The following is a 25,862-nucleotide window of genomic DNA, read 5'->3' as shown; positions in this document are numbered from 1 at the left end:
CTCTTGAGCACCCTCTTATGGAATGGCAGTACTATTTTGTGAAAGAAGAAGAAATGTCAGGAGAATATTAGGAAAAAGGCATTTTATTATAAAAAAGAAGTTGAAATGGAGAAAATCGTATTGAATTTTTCATTTCTGTTTTGTAGGAGTCTTTTTTTTTTTTTTTTTTTTCTTTACACATATACGCGCCTTATCATCATGACAAATGTCCTCTTCTAACATAAGCGAACCGCAATGCGTCTTATATGGAGGAGTACCTTATATCGATATATTTGCCTGTTGGGGTAAAAAAGAGAATTGACGATCCTGCCAGAGGGTGAATTATCATTATTATTATTATTATTATTATTATTATCATTATTATTACAACTAACAATGCCGTCATTTCATAGAATTTATGAATAATTGTCATGTTACGCTCTGACTGCACAGATACTGCACCAGAGAATATTTCATTTCTAATGACGTTGAGCGTACCTACATAATTTGCAAATGGAGAAAAAAGAGGAAACAAAAATGAGATCCATATCGCCTTTGGGTGAACGTTAAACCAGGGATAAACTGGAGTCGAAGTTTGCAAATGGTTTTCCCTGATAGTTACACTCGAGTAGAGACTGCATTTTCTTCCTTTTATAGCTACCGACCCGTGCCAAAGTAAAAGAGCGTCTTCTTTTTTAAATTTATATTGCGTATCTTTTTCTTATTACCCAGAGCCTGAATATTCACCGATTTTCACATTTTCAGTCACTGAATATAACTAATTTCGTTTACTCTCAATACTATTGATTAATTAATATTATTAATTACTTATAACATATTGTTAAGTTATAAAAATGCATCTCTTAACAGGCGCATTAAAAAAATAAGGGAAAATTTCATTCAATTTCACTCGTGGAAAACTGGTTTTCTCATAAGTTTCAGAAGAAATTTAAGAAAAAGAGACAATAAAAAGGATCTTAAAATTTTTAATATTGAAAATTTTTTTTGTTTTGTTTATTATCGAAAAACACTTTTGTTAACTTTTGATTCATTTTTAGGATTAAATATTTTTACTAATAATTATTGAAGCAAAAATTCAGCCAAGAATTACTAATAAATTTAGTTATTTTTTATTACTAATTGCTGAGGCAAAAACCAGATTTTGTTAACAAGTATTTTATTACTTTTAATTTTTATTTACTAATTAAATTAGCAGGCTTGGCACTAATCTACAAAAACCAACTATTTACTACTTTTTTCGATTAGCTACTATTTGGATCTGACACTAAAAGCTACTTTTTTTCCTTTTTTCTTTTTTAGAAAATTTGCACTACTTTAAATCTGCTAATAGTTGAAATAAAAAAATTATTCTTAAAAATATTCATAAAATTCTTCTTAGAAACAATTCAAAATTTTTTTTATAAAATTCTTTGAAAGAATTCAATTATTTTCAATCTTTTTTGGAAAATTATTTGCAAAAATTGAATTATTTTCACAAATAAAAAAATTCTTCGCTGCATTACAAATATTTTTAAAATCTACTATTTTATTAAAATTTCTCAAAAGAATTCAATTATTTGAAAAAAAAAAAAATTTTTTTGCAAAAATTCAATTACTTCCAAAGACTTCAATAAAATTCTTTGCAACAATAACTCAATTATTTTTACAATAGCTAATCTTTTCACAGAAATTGAATTATTTAAAAAATTTTTATAAAATTCGTAATTATTTTCATAAATAATAAAATTCTTTTCATTATATTTTTAATACTATTTTAAATTAATTCTTGGAAATTATTGAATTATTTTCAAAAATTTTATCAAAATTCTTCGAAAGAAATCAATTATTTTCACAAATTTTTATAAACTTGTTGTCAAAATTTCAATTATTTAAGAAAATTTTCACTCAACTCAATGATTTTCAATATCTACTGTTTTAATGAAATTTTCAAAAAGAATTCAATTATTTATAATAAAATTCAATTATTTTCATAAATAATAAACTTCTTCTAAAAACTTTACTAATATAAAGAATTTTGATAAAATTCTACGCGAAAATTCAATTATTCTCATAAATAACAAAATTCTTAGCAGAAATTCAATTATTTTATTTAATTTTTAATAAAATTCTTCGCAAGAATTTTAATTATTTTTAATACAATTTCAATAAAATTTCTCAATATAATTTAATTATTTTTAAAAGTTCAATAAAAATCTTCACAACAAATCAATTATTTTGAAAAATTCGTATTTATTTCTTTATGAGAATTGGAATATTTTCAATATAGTTTTAATTAAATTCCACGAAAAAATTCAATTATTTTCGAAAATTTTAATAAAATTCTACGCAAATATTTAATTATTTTCATAAATAATAGGAATTTATTTATTTATTAACTAATATTTAAATTTATTTACTTTTTCATAAATTCCTTTGCAGTAATTCAATTCTATTAATAAATAATAAAATTTTTTACAAGAATTCAATTATTTTACTAAATAATAAAATTCTTCACAGGATTTCAATTATGTTTAATACAATTTTTATTTAATTATTCGAAATAATTGAATTATTCTTTTAAATTTTCATAGAATGATTCAAAAAGATTCTATTAGTCACCAAAGTTTTAATAAAATCCTTCGCAAGAATTCAATTATTTTCACAAATAATAAAATTCTTCAAAGGATTTAAATTATTTTAAATACAATTTTAAATAAATTGATTGAAAAATATAATTATGTATTTTCGAAAATTTTGCTAAAAATCTTCGAAAGAAGTCAATTATTTTCAAATATTATGATAAAATTCTGCATTAGTATTCAATTTTTAAAAATAATTAATTATTCAATGAATCATTTATTTTTGTATTTTAATAATTGAATTCTCGTAAAAGTTTCTAAAAAGAATACCTTTTAAATTGAATTCTTGTAAAAAATTCCTGGCAATTCTAAGGCAATATTTCTGGTCAATTCTAATATAAGATATTCTTGAAAAAAATTATAACAATATTGCAGGTAATATTCCCCTAAATTTTAATACAATATTTCAAGCAATATCACCATGAATTTTACTCTTCAAAAATAAAAAAAAAAATTTTATGAAATACTCTTTCACTGTTTGTCAGGAAAGAATATAAAACATTTACATGTGCTTTTATCTTCAAAACATATATTTCCTTTCTCATATGACTTGCAACTATTTTAGTAAAAAAAATAAAATATTTTCCTTGCCTCCTCTTATTTAACAATCTGATCAGTTTCATAAATTTTTAGTTTTGAAAAAAAAATCCGTTTAAAAAAAATACTTAAAAAAATGACAAATTTTAATATTACACAATTTTTTATAACGAGTGCTAATAATAATTCCACTTTTAATCAATATACATTTTGTTGGCGGAAACAATCGTTAATTTTTAATTATCGTATACTGATAATTTATTCAAAACGTATAAAGCATTTCTTGTCAATACAGAAAAGTACCGTTACGTCGATAAAATATTTAAAAAGAAAACCAGAAATCATTTTCTGTTTTTTCCAATTACTAATTCCTATATAAAATCAAAATCGCAATTTATTTCTTTTATTTCATGTAAATTTTGAATTTTCCCATATACGTTTATTTTCAATTTTTTTTTTTTTTTTTTTTGCAAAACTAATAATTTCCACCAATTAAAATTTATCCGAAATAGATAAAACTTTTAACTGCTTTAAAACTTGACGAAAAACAGAAATGAATTCATAAAATTTTATTTGTATTGTACATTTTTTTAATATTTCGAAATGACATTTTTTTTATCTTTTGCGAACAATAGCGCAATATTGAAAAAAATACTATAATACAAACGGTATGCAATATTGATTGCAACATCAATATTGTTTATTAAAAGTGTAAAATTCCATTTTTCTATGAATTTTTTTTTACCGTATTTATATTTTTTATTCACGTATTTAAATGAAGAATCTCTATTTTTATTTTCATAGAAAGAAATTTTAAGAAGAAGAAAAATTTTAAGAATTGATAAGAAAGTGTCTGTTTGAATTTGTCTGTATTTGCTATTTTGTGAGGAAAATAAAATTTGATTAATTGAAAAATTCTTTACCACATCTCAGCGAGAGACAGAGACAAACTACCAGAAAGTCGATAGATAACGAGTTTCACATTTTTGGTTTTTACCCCTTTTCCCTGTCTTTTCGTTTCTTATATATTTTCTCCTCAACTCTCTTCTCAAGAGAGACACACTTTTCCCTTGAAAGTTGACCTAACATGCCTGATAGTAGAACCATTCCGTCAAGTCAGAAAAACACAAAACGATGACAAATGGATATTTCTTCAAGGAAATTTCACTGGGGGGCAAAAAAAAATTACATTCCTTTTTCTCCTTTTGATTCAGTAAAAGATCATTTTCTCTCACGCACTTTATTTTGAAAGAATTAAATTTTTAATTAAACTTTAAAATCAGGCCTTGGATCGACTTTAAGGCGCAAAAAAATTGCTTTAGTCGATTAAAAAACAAAAAAAAGTCGAAAAAGTCGTTTTAATTAATTCGGTGTTGTCACAAAAATCATTTTCAACCATTGAGGTGAGAACTTTAAAATTTTTGTCTGACTAATATCGACTTGGACTACTTGTACGAAAATAAACTTTTAGAATAATCTACCTGCACAATAATAATTAAATATCATGGCTGACTGCAATTGTCTTCTATCACTGATAACAAAAATTACAAAATTTTATCTACTTTTTCGCTCACTAATGCTGAACACTCGAAATTCTTGTCTGACTAATAAAGACTTGAACTACTTATCTAGGATTCACAAACTTTTAAAATCTGTCTGACAACATACACTTTTTCCACTACTGACACAAAAATATACAATTTTGACATTTAAAACTGACTATTAATATAAAAATATTCAAACTTTTGTCTGACTGATACTGGCTTAGACTACTTCCAGAAAAATCCCAAAAATTAAATATCCTGACTGCACTTATCTTTTATCACTGATAGTAAAAAATACAAAAATCCTCTCTACTAATTTCGGCATTAATGTTAAAATTTATTAATTTTTGTCTGACCTATATATTGACTTGAACTACTTGTAAAATAATTACAAATTAAAAACTTGAATAATTTTTTAAAATAAATAATTAAATATTTAATTGTTTTTCTAGAGGAAATAAAATTTTTCAAATTTCAATTTAAAACCTTCTGAATACTTTCTAAAAATTACAACTACAGTCCGTACAAAATTTAATTATTTTTTACAATTTATAACTAAATTTCATCTCCAAATCAATTATTTAAAAACAAACATTCAATTATTTTCAAAAGTAATAAAATTCTTCGCAGAAATTCAATTATTTTTAAAAAATTATAAATAAAATGGACGTCAACATTTCAATTATTTTTAAAAGTAATTTTAAAGAAAACATTTTTTTAAATTCTCTTTAAAATTACAATTATTTTCATAAATATTACAATTCTTCTCCGGAATTCAATTATTTTTAAAAATTTTTTTTAAATTCTTAGCAAAATTTCAATTATTTTCAAAAATAACAATATTCATGGCAAGAATTCAATTATTTTTAAAAGTAATAAAATTCTTCGTAGAAATTCAATTATGTTCAAAAATTGTTTAAACTTCTCTTCAAAATTACAATTATTTTTATGAATAATAAAATTCTTCTCTGGAATTCAATTATTTTCAAAATTATTAACATTTTTCGCAGAAATTCAATTATTTTCAAAAAAAATATATATTTATGGCAACAATTCAATTATTTTCAAATTTAAAAACATTCTTCGTCGAAATTCGATTATTTTCAAAAATAACAATATTCATAGCAAGAATTCAATTATTTTTAAAAGTAATAAATTTCTTCGTAAAAATTCAATTATGTTCAAAAATTGTTTAAACTTCTCTTCAAAATTACAATTATTTTTATGAATAATAAAATTCTTCTCTGAAATTCAATTATTTTCAAAATTATTAACATTTTTCGCAGAAATTCAATTATTTTCAAAAAAAAAATATATATTTATGGCAAGAATTCAATTATTTTCAAATTTAAAAACATTCTTCGTCGAAATTCGATTATTTTCAAAAAATAAAAAAAACTGGTCGTCAACATTTCAATTATTTTCAAAAGTAATAAAATTCTTAGCAAAATTTCAATTATTTTCAAAAATAACAATATTCATGGCAGCAATTAAATTATTTTTTAAAGTAATGAAATTCTTCGCAGAAATTCAATTATGTTCGAAAATTGTTTAAACTTCTCTTCAAAATTACAATTATTTTTATGAATAATAAAATACTTCTCCAGAATTCAATTATTTTCAAAAATTTTCATAAAATTCTTAGTAAAATTTCAATTATTTTCAAAAATAACAATATTCATCGCAAAAATTCAATTATTTTCAAAATTATTAACAAATTTTTCGCAAAAATTCAATTATTTCCAAAAAAAAAAATTCATGGCAAGAATTCAATTATTTTTAAATTTAAAAACATTCTTCGCAGAAATTCGATTATTTTCAAAAAATTAAAAAAAACTGATCGTCAACATTTCAATTATTTTCAAAAGTAATAAAATTCTTCGCAGAAATTCAATTATGTTCAAAAATTGTTTAAACTTCAAAATTACAATTATTTTTATGAATTTTGATTCTTCTCTGGAATTCAATTATTTTCAAAATTATTAACAAATTTTCCCAGAAATTCAATTATTTTCAAAAAAAAAAAAATATTCGTCAACATTTCAATTTTCTTTATAAATGAATAGGAAAATTCTTCGACAAAATTTAATTATTTTCATAAACATTCAATTTTCATTGAATCACAAGAATTCAATTATTTTCAAAAGTAATAAAATTCTTCTCAAAAATCCAATTCTGTTCAAAAATTTTTAAAAATTCTAGTCAAAATTTCAATTATCTTTTTAAATAATAAAATTCTTCTAAATACTTTCTAAAAATTACAACTATAGTCCTTCCAAAATTCAATTATTTTCTACAATTTTTAACTAAATTTCATCTATTGAAATAAATGTCCAAGCATTTCTTTTTTCTAAAATATTTTAATATAATTTTTAGAAAAAAATTTTCATTAATTTGCATTTTAAAATTTACACTTGAAGATTTTTCATTGCAAATTTTTGAGAATTTAATTATGTTAAAAATTTGCAATTAAAATTCTTCAAAAGTTGATTTTTAAAAATTATTATAAAATACTTACAAAAAATAAACTTTTGTCAATTAAATTTTACAAAATTTCAATTATTCTAAAATGTTTTAGTATATTTTAAAAAACTTTTATCGTAAAAAATTATTCAAACATATAATTTTGAAAAAATTGTTTATAGTTATTTTTCACATTATAAAAATCGAAAAACGTTGCATTTTAAACCTAAAAATGTGGTATTTTGTTGCAACATTTGGAAAAAAGGCGAAAAGTCACAATTTTTGAAAATAAGTCGAAAAAAATATCATTGTTTGAAAATAGTCGAAAAAAGTCGAAAAAGTCATAATATCCGAGAACTGTAAAATTCTTGTTATACTTTCTTGTTTTAAACTTTCTTTGTCTTTTTAACACTTCCGTAAAATTCGAGATGGAAACAATTAATTTTTTTAAGGAAGGAAATTTTTTTCTCTCTCTCTCTCTCTCTCTCTCTCTTTTCGGAAAAAAAATTTGAAACGAGTGCATAATCTACACTTAGTCGTCATTTAATGGTAATTTATAAAACCGGATTTTCGTAATTTTTAACAGGAACTTGATTTCGCTAATAATAAACTCATCCCGAGGTGGTAAACATATTCTTAATGACTTGATGTCTTAATTTCTTTGAAGAAAAAAAAACTGTACAATGTCATTCTTGTTAACATGAATATCCATTTACAAATTAGTGTCGATTATATAATTCGTTATCCTGTTTTATCGTCATCGTCGTGTTGAGTTTACATCGTTATCTCGGGCATCGACTAAAGGCATTTGATTACACACTTTTCTCAAATTTTTTTTTTTTTTTTCATTCAACTTCACTGAAACAAGTTTATATTTTATTTTCAACATGTCATTCAAAAAATTCACGTTTCACGTTCGCGTATTGACCAGCAAAATTCCAAACAATTTATGGATGGATCATAAAAACGTCAAAAAGTTGATGATTTTCTTTTTGGGAAATTAAATTTTTCTCTTTGTCTTTTTCAATATTTGCAATGATGCGTAAATTTTTTATGTGAAAAACTATATGTATGTTTATATTGAAATATTGTAGCCATTGAATTGAAATAAAATAACAAAACGTGGCACAACAAAAAAAAAGAGAGAGAAAGATACAAATCAGACGAGATATTTCGTAATCAGCAAAAAGTTTTATAAAATAGTATTTTTTTCCGCGAAAGAGAAAATATTTTTTGTTTAAAAATTGTTTAATGAATTTATTGACAAATTTGCTGAGCTTTGCCAAACCTGTAATTATTATTATTGTTTGCATTTATAATCGCGAGAAAAAAATAAAATTTTTGCGAAAAATCGAAAAACCGTAAATATGAAAGTGTTAACTGAAGAATTAACATAAACATTTGAGCAGGAAATAAGTGTTCGAGATGGCGAATCATGACAGTCGTTTAAAGTCTAAGTCCATTAAGAAGAAGTCTTTCAGACCGGTTCATTATCTATAAAGTTTCGTTTATCACTTCTTAGCATTTCACTTCTGCGAGTTTTTGGAATCAAGTGGTTCTCCAGGACTCTCTTTCATGCACATTTAATCCAACTGAATGATACATATTTAGCAGATAGAAGAATTTACTTTTCACATTAAAGTATTAAATTACACATTGATCTGCTTTTTTCAATTTTATACGTCCTCATGTCCTTTACATGCAATCATATTTTTATCTCAAAAGAGGAAATTATTTATTATTATTATTAATTATTTATTTATTTATTATTATTATTAATTATTTATTATTAACTATTTATTAACTCACTTTCGTTGATTGCAAAAAAAGAATTTTTTTAATTGTAAAATTATTCTAAAACACCAATAAATTCTTTTTTAAATAAATATTTAATTATTATTATTCCATAGGAGTTAAGATTTTCAAAAAATTTCAAATTCAAACCAATTATGAAATTTAACAAATTATAAGAAAATTATTATAAAACATGAAGATATCAATAACTCCGAGTCTTCGACTCGGAGTGATCGATATCTTCATGTTTCGTAATAATTTAAATTTCTATAAAATTTTTCAAAAATTAAATTATCTACAAAAATTTTCATAAAATCCTTCCCAAGAATTCAATTATATTTACAAGTAATAAAATTTTTCCCATGAATTCAATTATATTTAAAAAAAAATTTTATAAAATGCATCGAAGAAAATCAATTATTTTCACAAATAATACAATTCTTTACGTGATTTCAATTATTTATAAAAAATTTAAATAAAATTCTACGCAAACATTTCATTATTTTCATAAATAATAAGAATTTCACAGGAATTCAATTATTTGAAAGTGTTTCATAAATTTCTTCGCAATAATTCAATTTTATTCATAAATAATGAAATTTTTTACAGGGATTTAATTATGTTCGCAATAATAAAGAAATTTCTTTTAGGAATTCAATTATTTTTTAAAATTTACAGGAATTCAATTATTTATTTAAATTTTTGACAAAAATGTTCGCAAAAATTCAATTATTTTCATAAATAATAAACTTCTTCTGAAAAATTTATTAATTTAAAGAATTTTGATAAAATCCTTCGCAGGAATTCAATTATTTTAACATAAATAACCAAATTCTTCGCAAGAATTCAATTATTTTCAATACAATTTTTATAAAAATTTTCAAAAGAATTTAATTATTTTTAAAATTTTGATAAAAATCTACACAACAAATCAATTATTTTGAAAAATTTGTCTTAAATTATGAGAATTGGAATATTTACTATATTTTAATTAAATTCATTGAAAAAATTCAATTATTTTCGAATATTATAATAAAATTCTACGCAAATATTTAATTATTTTCATAAATAATAGAAATTTATTTATTTATTAACAAATATTTAAATTTATTTACTTTTTCATAAATTTCTTTGCAATAATTCAATTCTGTTCATAAATACAATAAAATTTGTTTTCAAGAATTCAATTATTTTCCTAAATAATAAAATTCTTTACAGGATTTCAATTATTTTTAATACAATTTTAAAGTAAATTCTTCGAAAAATGTAATTATTTTCAAAAATATTCAAAATTGAATTATTTTCGAAAATTCATGCTATAATACTTTTATTCAATTATTATGTAAAATTTTAACTGAAATTCATTTTTAAATTAATTTTTATTAAAAAATTCTAAGGGAATTCAATTATTTAAATACAAAAATAAATAATTCATTGAATAAATGAATATTTTTTAAAAAACGATTTTTTATAAAGAATTTTATCAAAATTTTTTAAAATAATTGAATTCTCGACGAATTTTAATAAAATTTTCAAGAATAATTACATTTTTCGAGGAATTTGATTAAAATTGTATTAAAAATAATTGAAATTCTATGATGAGTTTTATTATTCATGAAAATAATTGAATTTTTGAGAAGAATTTTATTATTTCTAAAGATAATTGAAATTTTGACGAGAAGTTTTTTTTAATTTTGGAACATAATTGAATTTCAGAACAATTTTGAAAATAATTGAATTTTGGACAAATTTTTTGCTACTAATAAAGATAATTGAATTCTTAACAAGAATTTATTTTGGAAATAATTGAATTCCAGTGAAATATTTTAATATTTTTGAAAATAATTGAATACTTGACAAGAATTTTATTCAACATTTTGAAAATAATTGAATTTTGGAGAAGAATTTTGATATTCATTTATAAAGATAATTGAATTCTTTACAAGAATTTATTTTGGAAATAATTGAATTTCAGTGAAATATTTTATTATTTTTGTGAATAATTGAATACTTGACAAGAATTTTATTCAAATTTTTGAAAATAATTGAATTTTGGAAAAGAATTTTGATATTCATTTATAAAGATAATTGAAATGTTGACTACCATTTTTTTTATTTATTAAAAATAATTGAATTTTTGAGACGAATGTTATTAATTTTCAAAATATTTGAATTCTTTCGATAAATATTGATATTTTTGAGAATAATTGAAATTTTGCTAAGGATTTTATTAAAATTTTTGTAAATAACTGAATTCTGGAGATGAATTTTATTATTTATAAAGATAATTGTAATTTTGAAGAGAATTTAAAAAAAATTTTGAACATAATTGAATTTCTGCGAAGAATTTTATTACTTTTGAAAATAATTGAATTCTTGTGATGAATACTATTGTTTATAAAAATAATTGAATTTTGTCGAAGAATTTTGCTATTCATGTATAAAGATAATTGAAATATTGCTGACCATTTTTTCTTGATTTCTTGAAAATAATTGAATTTCTGCGAAGAATGTTATTAATTTTGAAAATAATTGAATTCTTGCGATGAATATTGTTATTTTTGAAAATAATTGAAATTTTGCTAAGAATTTTATTAAAATTTTTGAAAATAATTGAATTTCTGCGAAGAATTTTATTACTTCTAAAAATAATTGAAATATTGACGTCCTTTTTTTTAATTTTTTAAAATAATTGAATTTTGAAGAAGAATTTTATTACTTTTGAAAATAATTGAATTTCTGCAATCATTTGTAACTTCTTATAAATTCAATTTTTTTTCGACGTAGGTAATTAATAATAAATTAGTAATAATAATTAATAATAAATAATAAAAATAGTAATAAATAATGAAAATGATAAAATAAATAATAATAAATAATAAAAACAATAATAAATAATAAAAGTAATTATAAATAATAAAATTAATAATAATTCAAACTGTCATCACTTTTTTTAAATTTATTTCCATTTTTCAATTTGTATTAATTAATTAATACTACTATTAAAAATAGTGTTATAATTAATAATTAGACCGATTATTAATTACCTCTATTTTTGATAATTAAACAATTTACTGTAATAAAAAAAGAAGATAAAAAAAGGAATTTAAATTATTCTGTTTGAAAATCAATAACTTGATATAAAAATTTGTTTCTTGTGTACAAGCCTCTTAAAAGTTAAAACCAGATGTCCTTAGAAAAAAAAAATGAAACTATGTCATCACTTTGAGAAGAGAGGTTGTTATTATGAAATAATCGCTATATATTAATCGATATTTATTTTAAAATGGAATTTTAATGAGATATTCAGCGCGGAAATTCTCGTCGAGAGATTAAGAACAACTTTATTCGCGGCTCCATTTAAATCCACCGCTTGTATTATTTTCCTGAAATTTACTCATTCATCTAAAGCCCGGAAGAAGTTGAGACTCTTGACGAAACTTCCACTTCTAATGGCAATGATTAAAGAGATCGCAAAAGTATATGAATAGAATTTATGTGTATAAAAGTATAAAAAGAAAAAAAAAACTCCTCAAGTACTATGCGAAAATTATACGACTTTATTTTCTATGCATCGCGCAATATAAATTCACTTAATTATTATTATTATTTTCATTTCTAAAAATTTGTGTAGAGATTAATATTTTTCGCCCAAAAAAATATATATTCACTTAATTTTTTTATTATTTTCATTTCTAAAAACTTGTGTAGAAATTGATATTTTTCACAAAAAAATATAAATTTACTTAATTATTATTATTATTTTCATTTCTAAAAACTTGTGTAGAAATTAATATTTTTCACAAAAAAATATAAATTTACTTAATTATTATTATTATTTTCATTTCTAAAAACTTGTGTAGAAATTAATATTTTTCCCAAAAAAATATAAATTCACTTAATTATTCTTATTATTTCTCATCTAAAAAGCTTGTGTAGAATTTAATATTTTTCAAAAAAAAAAAAAAAAAATAGAAGAGAGGGAAAAAAACAACATTTAAATTTTTATATTGAGAGAAAAAATTTTGGTTAATTTTTAATTTAAGGGGAATGTTGAGAAACAATTTTGCGGTAATTTGAGATATTTTTGGGTATTAATATAAAATTATTGACTGTGCTTTTGCCGGGGCTTTATTTCAGGTTCATTTGAAAATAGAGGATAATGGCAAAAGCAGGGCAAAAGTGAAAATAGCCAGAGGTTGATATATTAACTTTACTTTTTCAGTTGACAATGTCGAACAAAAACATTTAGTTGGCATTTCAAGTTCTGCAAATACAACACACACGAAAATTGGATTCACTATCATTGAGAGAGATAGAGCAGAATGCGAATCGATTAATCGACCAACTGATGTCTTCCTCGCTCCATTCCAAATGAATTCTTTCTCGAAAAAAAAATTGCAATTGCGAATTATCGAAAATTTGTTATTTGCTTTTTTAAACTTGTTTCTTTACATTAAACTTTTTTTTTAATCCTTTCTGTAAACTTTTTTTTTAATTATTTCTACAATATTTTTTTTTTTTTTGCAATTTTTTTTTATTCATTTCTGCAATAATTTTTTATTCAGTTTTGCAATTTTTTTTATTCATTTCTGCAATAATTTTTTATTCATTTTTGCAATTTTTTTTTATTCATTTCTGCAATAATTTTTTATTCATTTTTGCAATTTTTTTTTATTCATTTCTGAAATCTTTTTTTTCATTAATTTTTATAAACTTCTTTTTAAAAAAACAGTGTTTTCTAATAGTTTTTCTGTAACCAGCTTATTTTGTAAACTTTCTTTGTAATTTTGTTTTTTTGTAAATTTTTCCTCTCGTGTCATTTATATTATTGTGTGAATAATTAATTTGACATATTCTTACCAATTGCGATGCATTTTGGTACTGGATGATCCCATCCAGTTTCAGTGCAAGTTAATATTTTATTTCCCTTGAGCTTTCGACCGGGATCACAAGAATAAACAGTCTGCAAAGAACCATTTTCCAACGTTTTCTCCTCAACTGCGCCCCATTTCGGTGGATGTACTTTTGGACAATTTCCAAAGATTCCTGTAATTAAAAGTTAATTTATTATTACAAATTATATTTATCCATTTATCACTGAGAAAATTATTTATTTCATTCAAACGCAAATTTTCTTCATAAATCAAACTTAAATTTCAAAAAAAAAAAAAAATTAATTAATTAAATTTCCCTGTATGAAAAATTCAGATTTTCAAAGACTTTAATTTGAAACCTTTTCAAAATTCAATTATTTCTAAAAATTCATGCTATAACGCTTTTAATGTTCAATTATTAGCTAAAATTTTAACTGAAATTCATTTTTAGTTCAATTTTTAAAAGAAAATTCTACGAGAATTCAATTATTAAAAGTACAAAAATAAACAATTTATTGAATAATTGAATTTTTTTCAAAAATTCAATTCTCATAAAGAATTTTATCAACAAATTTTTAAATAATTGAAATTTATCGACGAATTCTAATAAAATTTTTAAGAATAATTACATTTTTCAAGGAATTCAATTAAAATTGTATTAAAAATAATTAAAATTTTTCGATGATTTTTTTTTTATTTTTGAATATAATTGCAAAAATTAAAAAAAAATGTAAATAATTTTTAATTTAAATGTAAAAGATTTTAAATAATAAATAATTGAAAATAATTGAATTATTGCGAATTAATTTATGAAAAATTTTCAAATAATTGAATTAGTGTAGAATTTCCATTATTTACCATGAGAATAATCAAATTTTTTCGCAGAATTTTATTAGAATTTTTTGAAAATAATTGAATTCTTTTGGATAATTTTATTAAAATGGTGGATATTAAAAATCATTGAATGGAGAAAAATTTTTGAAAATAATTAAAATTTTGGCAAGAATTTTATGGAAATTTTTCATAACAATTGAATTTCGGAAAATTATTTTAATATTTATAAAGATAATTGAAATTTTAACGAGCATTTTTTTTTATATTTTTCAACATAATTGAATTGATGCGAAGAAATATTCCAATATTGTTTTGGAAAATTTTAATAAAATAGAGGATATTGAAAATCATTGAATTGGTAAAATTTTTTTAAAATAATTGAAATTTTAAATTTTTAACAAGAATTTTATTACTATTCTCAAAAATAATTGAATTACAGAGAAGAATTTAATTATTTATAAAAAATAATTAAAATTTTGACGAGAATTTAAAAAAATTTTTTAAATAATTGAATTACCGTGAAGAATTAGTTTCTTACTTTTTAAATTAATTGAATTTCTGCAATAATTTGTATCTTCTCAAAAATTCAATTATTTTAGTGTTTTTATCTAAAACACTTCTATAAGTCCATTATTTTTAATAATTAAATATTAAGAAGTTTAGCTGATTTTAAAAGAATTTTGAATATTATTAAAATTTTTCAAAAATCTAAGAAAATAATTGAAATTTTGCCAAGAATGTTATACAAATTTTTTAAAATGATTGGATTTTGGAGAAAAATTTTTTCATTTATAAGAATAATTGAGATTATAACGAGATTTTAGAAAAATTTTTGAAAATAATTGAATTTTGCAAAGGGATTTTATTATTTATAAAGATAATGGAAATTTTGACGAGAATTTTAAAAAATTTTTTTAAATAATTGAATTTTGCAAAGGAATTTTATTATTTATAAAAATAATTGAATTTTTAACGAGAATTTTAAAAAAATTTTGAAAATAATTGAATTTTGCAGAGGAATTATATTATTTATAAAGGTAATTGAATTTTAGACGGGGATTTTTTAAAAAATTTTTTTAAAAAATTGAATTTCTGCAAAGAATTGAAAAGAAACTTTTGGAAATAATTGAATTTCTGAAATTATTAATGTGACGAAAAAATTAATTACAGTTTATAGGGGAGACTGGGGCGAAAAGTTAAATTTTGCATAAATGATTTTTTTTGGCAATATAAGCCGCTTAGATGCAAATATTTGTATATCAATATTGTAGGGCAACTTGTCCTCTACAACTTTCAATAAAAAAGTTCCTGATATTTTCGCAAAAAATACATGTTTTGTCCTTTTTTGAAAATTTTGTTTTTTTTAACTTTTCGCCCCATGCTGGGGCGAAAAGTTAAATGGCTGGGGTGAAAAGTTAAACTCTATTTTCAGCCTACTAAAACTATTTTCTGATAGGTGATAAATAGTAGATAAGTTAAAGTATACGTAAACAAGTAATTTAGTAAATAAAAGATCTTTGTTTATTTGACAAAAGCTTTAGAATATTTGTAAAGTTAAAAAATTGAAATTTCAAAAAAAAAAATTTAGAAAAAAAAAATTGTAATATTTTTTCTTATATAAAAACAAAAATTATTCATCGATAACGTTACAGGACTTCTATATATAAATATCAGAAAAGTGTGTGTGCTTTAGATCAAGAAAAATTGTACAGAATTTCAATTTTTTCATTTTTTCAGTTAATATTTTTTTTAACTTTGACAAGAAAATAATTAGAGTGAACTTAGAAGAAATAAGTACAAATAAGTATACAATATTAGTTAATTTCGCAAAAGCATATGACAACGACTCGTGCGGCTAAAGCGAACGTGTGTGATATTCTATATGTAAATTAAATCTAACAGGGTCGAACACGAACACGAACACACTCGGGTAGATCATTGTACAGCAAATGGAGGTGTGTTTGAAATTGTTGACTCACGTCTCGTGTCCAATCATTCACTGAGATCCAATTGCTTTGCCTCTTATGGAAAAAGAGCAATTCCCTTAATTGTCACCAAATTTGGTATCCGTATAAATAATTTGATACCATTTCTAAATAATCCTTTGTTTTTCAATTTAATCCCTTTTGATTTGAGAAAAGAGATTTTAAAAAAAGAGATTTTAAAAAAAGAGATTTTGAAAAAAAGGTAATATGTACAAAAAAATATAGAAAAGAAATTTAAAGAAAAAAAACAATAATGTTTGCAAAGTGAAAAATAAAAAAAAATTAATTACTTCGCAGAAGAAATAATTAAATTTCTATATATATAAATGATGTTATTCCTTTGGCGTAAACAAAATTATTTTGGAATGACTAGATATTATAAATGCAGTCGATCTTATCAGATGCAGTGCGCTGTAGGCACATTTTGATATGACTTTATCAGGTTTTGTCTGGATTCAAACGCATACCGATATCAAATAACATGTGCGTTATTATTTTGGTTTCTAGTGCATTCCCTTTTCATTCGACTGCTGTTAAATATAACTTTCTTTTGTTCGATATTCTTTATTCAATTTTATTCTAACGCACTAAAAAAAAATTCATAAAGTTTTATTTTTTTTTGTTAAATTATAAAGCCAATTAAGAAGAATAGTTCTAAAATTGTTCAAAATTTTTTGAAAATTGAACCACCTTGGAATATTAAAGTAACTAACTTTGCATTGGTATTGCAATATTATGCGGAAAATATTTTTCAATATTTAAATATATTCAGTTTTTTCTTTATTCTTCTTTAAACAAACATCTATAAACATCAAATAATAAATGTTCATTTACATTTTAAAATGTTCATTAATAAAAAATTACATTCATTTGAATAATAAAAAAGTTTATTAACTCAACAGTATATTATGACTTTTTCGACTTTTTTCGACTAACTTTCAAATAATGCGACTTTTCGACTTTTTTTTCAAATGTTGCAATAAAATACCACATTTTTAGTATGAAATGCAACTTATTTCCAGTTTTATAACGTAAAAAATAATTGTAGACAAATTTTTCAAAATTACATTTTTGAATAATTTTTTACGATAATAAAACTTTTAAAACAATTATTATTATTAATTTTTTAATTAAAAAATTTTTGAATAATTGAAATTTTATAAAATTTAATTAAAAATAGTTTATCTTTTAGAAGTATTTTATTACAATTTTTAAAAAACAACTTTTAAAGAATTTTAATTGCAAATTTATAAAATAATTAAATTCTCATAAACATTAATGGAAAATTTTCAAGTCTAAAGCTTGAAATGGAAATTAATGAAAATTTTCTTCTGAAAATTAAATTCTAAATATTTTAGAAATAAGAAATTCTTAAAATTTTTCGATTCTAATTTTTTCGAATTTTAAATATTTCAAAATTTTCACTAATATTTTTCAAAAAATTCAAATACAGACAAAAAATAATATCACTAAACTTTTTTAGAATTATTTGTAACATTTTGAAGAAGACAATTATGTTCAAAATTTTTAATTAAAATTCTTCGAAAAAATTTATTAATTTTCTATAACTTATAGAAATTTTTTTAAGAAATTCAATTTATTATTTTCAAAAAATTACTGTACAATATTTCCAAAAACCTAATTCTTAGAAATGTTTTATCATAAATTTTTAACAATCAATTAACATGTTCATATTATTTTATAATTAAAATTCTTTAAAAATTTTATTTTGTTTTTTATATTTTTCAAAAATTTCTTTATTTTTAAATGTTTTTATTCAATTTTAATTATTTTTAATAGATTTTATCAAATTTCAATTATTTGGAAATTTTTCAATTGTACATTTAATTAAAACCCTATTATCTTTCAAAAATTATTTTAAAATATTTTTAAAAAATAAATTAGGTATAAGAATTTCTTTATTCCAATTTTTTAAAAATTACTTTAATAACTTTTTAAAAGAACGAAATTAATAACATTCGTCGCAAAAATTCAATTATTTTCAATGAATAAAAAAAAATGGTAGTCAACATTTTAATTATCTTTATAAATGAATATCAAAATTTTTCTCCAAAATTCAATTATTTTCAAAATTTTGATTAAAATTCTTCTCAAGTATTCAATTATTTTCAAAAATAATAAAATATTTCACTGAAATTAAATTATTTCTAAAATAAATTCTTGTAAAGAATTCAATTTATCTTTATAAACAGCAAAACTTTTGGCAAAAATTCAATTATTTTCAAAATTGTTCTGAAATTCAATTATGTTCCAAAATTCAAAAAAACTTCTCGTCAAACTTTCAATTATCTTTAGAAATAATAAAATTCTTCTCAAAAATTAAATTATTTTCATGAATAATAAAACTCATCGTAGAATTTCAATTATTTTTAATACAATTTTAATCGAGTTCCTCGAAAAATGTAATTATTCTTGAAAATTTTATTAAAATTCGTCGAGAGAATTCAATTATTTTAAAAAATTTTGATAAAATTCTTTATAAAAAATCGTTTTTTAAAAAATATTCATTTATTCAATGAATTATTTATTTTTGCATTTAAATAATTGAATTCCCGTAGAATTTTCTAATAAAAATTGATTTATAAATGAATTTCAGTTAAAATTTTACATAATAATTGAATATTAAAAGCATTTTAGGCATTATAGCATGAATTTTCAAAAATAATTGAATTTTAAATATTTTTGCAAATAATTACATTTTTCGAATAATTTACTTTAAAATTGTATTAAAAATTATTGAATTTCTGCGAAGAATATTATTATTTTGAAAAATAATTGAATTCTTGCATTGGAATATTGTTATTTTTTAAAATAATTGAAATTTTACTATAAGAATTTTATTAATCTTTTTGAAAATAATTGAATTCCGGAGAAGAATTTTATTATTTATAAAGATATAATAATTGAAATTTTGATGATAATTTTTAAAAACTTTTGAATATAATTGAGTTTCTGCGAAGAATTTTATTACTTTTGAAAATAATTGAAATGTTAACAACAATTTTTTTGGGGGTTTTCTAAAAATAATTGAAATTTTGCTCAGAATTTTATTATTTATATTATTGTATATTTTTGTAGAGAATTTTAATGAGTTTTTGAGTATAATTGAATTTCGGAAGAAGAATTTTATTATTTATAAAGATAATTGTATTTTTGTAGAGAATTTTTAAAAGTTTTTGAGTTTAATTGAATTTTTGCGAAGAATTTTATTACTTTTGAAAATAATTGAATTCTTGCCATGAATATTGTTATTTTTGAAAATAATTGAAAATTTGATAAGAATTTTATTAAAAATTTTCAAAATAATTATATTCCGGAGAAGAATTTTATTATTTATAAAGATAATTGTAGTTTTGAAGAGAATTTTTAAAACTTTTGAACATAATTGAATTTCTGCGAAGAATTTTATTACTTTTGAAAATAATTGAATTTTTGTTTTTAAATAATTGATTTAGAGATGGAATTTAGTTAAAAATTGTAGAAAATAATTGAATTTCGGAAGGACTATAGTTGTAATTTTTAGAAAGTATTCAGTTTTGAATTGAAGTTTAAAAAAATTTTTTTTTGTAAAAAAACAAATAAAAAGTATTTAAATATTTATTTAACAAAATTATTCAAGTTTTTAATAAAATCAATTTTAGAAATGAATGCTCAAAGAAATACAAAATACCTTTTTTTGTGCCTGAATTTAATAAAACGAATTTTTCCACTTTTTTTGTATTTTTAATCGACTAAAGTGACTTTTTTGCGCCTTAAAATCGATCCGAGGCCTGTTGACTTTATAAACATTGAATGGTATTTAATATTATTAAATGTTAATACTATTAATAAATTTTCTAAACTACTATTTAAATGTTTGAATTTAAATATGTAAAGAATTTGAAAATAAACTTAAAGACTTTGGAAAAATACCTAAAAGTGAAACATTGAAAACTAAACTCATGTATTTTAATAATAGTATCACAAATGGTTTTTTTCGTCGAAAAGAATTTCATATCGATGTGAAAAAATTCCTTTGATCTTAAACTACGAATCATTTTTAAATTTTCCAATTTTAATATTTATCCTTTATATTTGTATATATGTATATTTTATATAATCAATATATTTGACGAGAAATTAATTTTCATTAAAAGTGAATTAACAGGTAGTAAATAATGGATTATCGTATAACTATAAAAACAAGAGATTAATTAAAAAAAACGGCATTTAATAAAACATAATAAGTGGGATTTAAAAATTCATAAACCATTTTTAAAAAATTTAATTCATACCTCGTATTATTAAAAAATTGCGCAAAAATAATTATATTTAATGGAATTTGTGATTTCGGATTTATTTTTTTCTTGTAGGTGCGCAATTTCTTTTTTCTCACACCGAAAGCGTGTTTTTTTCGGCGGAAGAATGAAATTGTCTGCATTAATTATAATGTCGTCTCGCGGCGCCTGTGTATACATTGAAAGGCGTGCCGTCCGGTTGATAAATATACATTATTTTGAGTATATAATATATAATAATCTTTTGCAAATTCGATATCTCAATTTTGGTTCGATCCCTCTTATACACAAGATACTGCTTGTTACTGACTTTTTTCGTTTATTAAGACTTAACGCCAAAGGGCGGAGGTCGTATTTCTCTGGGGGAATATTTTACGACCGTAAAAGAGGAGGAGAAGAAAGAAGAAGAAAACTCTCGGTCCGTTTTGTTTCGTGCAACTCGAAAGATTTACTCATTGTTACAGTACAAATAGATACCAATTTTTCTTGATCTAAAGCACACACACTTTTCTGATATTTATATATATAGAAATCCTGTAATGTTATCGATGAATAATTTTTGTTTTTATAAAAGAAAAAATATCACTGTTTTTCTAAGGATATCAAATTGAGACAAAAAATGGAACAAAATTGTTAATTGTTAATTGTTAATTGTTAATTTTTTTAATAAAAAATGAAAAAAAAAAATTTTTTTTTGTGATTATTTAAAAGTAGAGAGAAAAACAAAACTTTTTTTCTCTTGTCAAAAAATGAAAAGAAGCAATATTTTTTGAGTTATCTGACATTAAAAATATACCTACATTTAAAAAGCGAAAATTTTGAAAATTCATAACTCAAAAATTTGGCCTCCAAAAAAATAATAAAAAAATACGTATTTGTTTTTTTTCAATACAGAATAGAAAAAAAATATTTTTGGCCGATTTTAAGAGGTCGACTGAAATCTCACGTGGAATTGCCCATAAATAATATTATTTATATTAAATTTATATATACTTAAATTTATTTATATTTTCACAAAATTTTCAGGAATAATTATATTGACGAGAAATTTGTTTAAAATTCTATTAAAAAAATAATTGTAATTCTGCGAGGAGTTTTATTATTTATAAAAATAATTGAATTATTGCGTAGAAATTTATAAAAAACTTGCAAATAATTCAATTCCTATGAAACTTTTATTATTTATATGAAAATAATTGAATTTCTAAAACAATTTTTTTTCTCATGAAAATAATTGAATGTCTGAGATAAATTATATAATATTTACCAAAATAATTGAATTCTTGTGAAGAATCATTTTTAAAAATTTGTTATAAATAATTGAATTTTTCTGGAAAATATTAAAAATCATTGAATTAAGGAAAATTTTGACAAATAATTGAAATTGTGCTAAGAATGTTATTTAAACTTTTTGAAAATAATTGAATTTTTTGCGAAAAATTTTGGTATTTATAAAGATATGTAATTGAATTCTTTACAAGGAATTCTTTTTTGAAATAATTGAATACTTGCAAAGTTTGAGTAGAATATTTTATTACAATTTGTTTTAAGTAATTGAATTCTTTTAGAAAATTTTATTAGAATACAAGATATTGACAATCATTGAATTGAGGAAAATTTTTGAAAATAATTGAAATTTTGCCAAGAATTTTATTCAAATTTTCGAAAATAATTGAATTTCAGGAAAGAGTTTTACTATTTATAAAACTAATTGGAATTTTGACGGTAATTTTAAAAAAAATGTTTAACATAATTGAATTTTAGGAGAATTTTGAAAATAATTGAAAATTTTCCAAAAATTTTATTCAAATTTTCGAAAATAATTGAATTTCAGGATAGAATTTTACTATTATTTATAAAAATAATTGAAATTTTGACGAGAATTTTCAAAAATTTTTTAACATAATTGAATTTTAGAAGAATTTTGAAAATAATTGAAAATTTGCCAAGAATTTTATTCAAATTTTTGAATTTTAGGGAAGAGTTTTTATATTATGAAGATAATTGGAATTTTTATGAGAATTTTTAAAAATTTTTGATCATAAGTGAATTTTAGGAATTGAATTTCCGGAGAATTTTGAAAATAATTAAAAATTTGCCAAAGAATTTTATTCAAATTTTAAAAATAATTGAATCGCGAATAAGAATTTTATTATTTATGAGGATAATTGAAAATTTGACAAAATTTTTTTAAAATTTTTAAACATAATTGAATTTCAGGATAAATTTGAAAATAATTGAAATTTTGACAAAAATTTCATTCAAATTTTTGAAAATAATGGAATTTTAGGGAAAAGTTTTATTATTTATAAAAATTATTGGAATTTTGACGAGAATGTTTAAAAATTTTTTAACATAATTGAATTTTAGGAGTATTTTGAAAATAATTGGAAATTTTCCAAGAATTTTATTCAAATTTTTGAAAATAATTGAATTTCAGGATAGAGTTTTATTATTATGAAGATAATTGGAATTTTGAAGGGGATTTTTAAAGAATTTTTGAAAATAAATGAATTTCAAGGATGCGTTTTATTATTATGAAGATAATTGGAATTTTGATGAGAATTTTTAAAAATTTTTGATCATAAGTGAATTTTAGGAATTGAATTTCCGGAGAATTTTGAAAATAATTAAAAATTTACCAAGAATTTTATTCAAATTTTAAAAATAATTGAATCTTGAATAAGAATTTTATTATTTATGAGGATAATTAAAAATTTGACGAGAATTTTTTTTAATTTTTGAACATAATTGAATTTTAGGAATTGAATTTCAGGATAAATTTGAAAATAATTGAAATTGTGACAAGAATTTCATTTAAATTTTTGAAAATAATTGAATTTCAGGGAAGAGTTTTATTATTTATAAAAATAATTGGAATTTTGATTAGAATTTTTAAAAAATTTTGAACATAATTTAATTTTAGGGAAGAGTTTTATTATTATGAAGATAATTGGAATTTTGATGAGAAGTTTTAAAAATTGTTGATCATAATTGAATTTTAGGAATTGAATATCAGGAGAATTTTAAAAATAATTGAAATTTTGCCAAGAATTTTATTCAAATTTTCGAAAATAATTCAATTTTATAGAGAAGAATTTTATCATTTATAAAGTATAATTGAAATTTTGACCAGAATTTTTTTAATTAACTGAATTTCGCAGAGGAATTTTATTATTTATAAAGATAATTGAAATTTTGAAGAACTTTAAAAAAAATGTTTGATCATAATTGAATTTCTGCGAAGAGTTTTATTACTTTTGGAAGTAATTGAATTTCTGCTATCATTTGTAACTTTTCCAATATTCAAATTTGTTTAGTGTTTTTAACTAAAATTCTTCTATGAAATCATTATGTTTAATAAATAATTAAATATGTATTAAAAAATTGAATTAATTTCAAAAGAATTTGAATTATTGAAAATTTTCTCAGTGTTCTTTAAAATTTCTAATTAAATTTTTTAATGATCTTTAAAAAATTCAATTTTTTCAATACTTATTTAATATAAATCTCTGGCTTTTTCCTGATTTCTTTGACCAATTTAAAAAACAATAAATAAATTAATTTAAAAATCGAAGTTCAAAAGTAAAACTTTGAGAAAAATCGCCCATTATAAATTGAAAATTTAACAAAGTCTGAGGGAAATAATTTTTAATTTAATTTTTGAAAATTTTCTTCTATTAGAGGTGTGAGAAAATTTAATTAGGTTTTATGTGTGATTGAATAAATGGGTATGCATTTAATTGATAAAGTTCTCGGCTGGTCTAGTTATGAAAATGGCGGAAAACTTGCTTAACGAGCCGTGCGATATACGGTCATTCAATTAATACGATTTCGTGGTTAAACCTTCATTGGTTAGACAGGAACTCTGACATCGAGTATATGAACTATTTAAACTATTTAAAATAAGATGACTTTAGATAAATCTGAAAATAGAATATCGAATAAATTCAATTGAAAAGAATATTTTTTTCGCAAGAAAGAATATTTTTTTTTTTTTTGCAAAAGAAAAAAAAGACACGCAAGTGATTGAAAAAGAAATTAATAATTTGAGGTATATAGCAAAATGTCGGGCAAGATTTTTTATTGATTTCAATAATAATAATTTAAAATCTACGACTCATCTTTCGAAACGGAATTACTTTCAGATATTCGAGCATCGATGAAATATTTTCCAGTATCGCGATAGCAGAAATGAATTTTATAGAAGTTCTTTGGATTGTAAAAATTGCAATGGTCGATATGTTTCATACAATCTTTCTTGTATTTGTGCGCGATAGTCTATTTTTTTTTTTTTTTTTTTTTTTTTTTAAAGAATATTCATTTAAAAAATGTTATACAATGAACTTGTTATAAAATTTTCAAATTTTCTTTGTCAATAACAGAAATGTATGCATACAAGAATGAAACATTGTTATTGAAAACTTTTATTCAAAAAATGTAGAAATTTTCAACTGGATAAGAAAATTTTTTTTTAAATTTGAAAAATATATTTATAAAAATAAAAAAAATTTCCAAAGTAAATTTTTATTTTAGAGTTGAAAGCAATGATTCAAGTTTTTGATATATAAATTTAAAGAGATCAACGTTTTCACACATCAACGACATATATTTTCTCCCTTCAGTAATTTATTTTACCTTTTGCAGTTCTGTTATTTATAGTTTTTGTCGCTACCAATCGCGAGCATCGATTAAGTTCAAAGGAGCACATATATACAGGATCGTCATCAACAAAAATGCGAAAAAAAAACTAATTTTTTAGAGAGAAAAACGATTTTTTTATTTCTACTAATTGTATAATTTAAAGAAGAATGAATAATTTAATACAATTATTTTCATAAAATTCATGAAAGATAATAAATTTATTTGAATAGAATTTTGTGCAATTAAAACTTGAATTGAGTTGAAAATA

The 25,862-nt window shown here is 20.9% G+C and overlaps 2 protein-coding genes across 4 annotated transcripts in view; one reads left to right on the top strand and one right to left on the bottom strand.

Moving 5' to 3' along the window:
* Positions 1-25,862, bottom strand: part of LOC122502160 (fibrillin-1-like) — a 161,622-nt gene that overhangs the window by 76,004 nt on the left and 59,756 nt on the right. For both annotated transcript variants that reach the window (XM_043612083.1, XM_043612084.1), the window contains one exon: positions 13,820-14,005. In XM_043612083.1, the coding sequence (XP_043468018.1) occupies positions 13,820-14,005 (186 nt within the window). The remainder of the gene's footprint in view (positions 1-13,819; positions 14,006-25,862) is intronic.
* The window catches only part of LOC122502161 (sushi, von Willebrand factor type A, EGF and pentraxin domain-containing protein 1), a 240,126-nt gene that overhangs the window by 154,526 nt on the left and 59,738 nt on the right, over positions 1-25,862 (top strand). The gene's annotated exons all lie outside the window — the stretch shown is intronic.

The sequence above is a fragment of the Leptopilina heterotoma genome, unplaced genomic scaffold (genome assembly GCF_015476425.1).
Source record: "Leptopilina heterotoma isolate Lh14 unplaced genomic scaffold, ASM1547642v1 Lhet_220, whole genome shotgun sequence".
In the NCBI taxonomy this organism is placed as follows: domain Eukaryota; kingdom Metazoa; phylum Arthropoda; class Insecta; order Hymenoptera; family Figitidae; genus Leptopilina; species Leptopilina heterotoma.
This window is presented reverse-complemented; position numbering and strand designations above follow the sequence as displayed.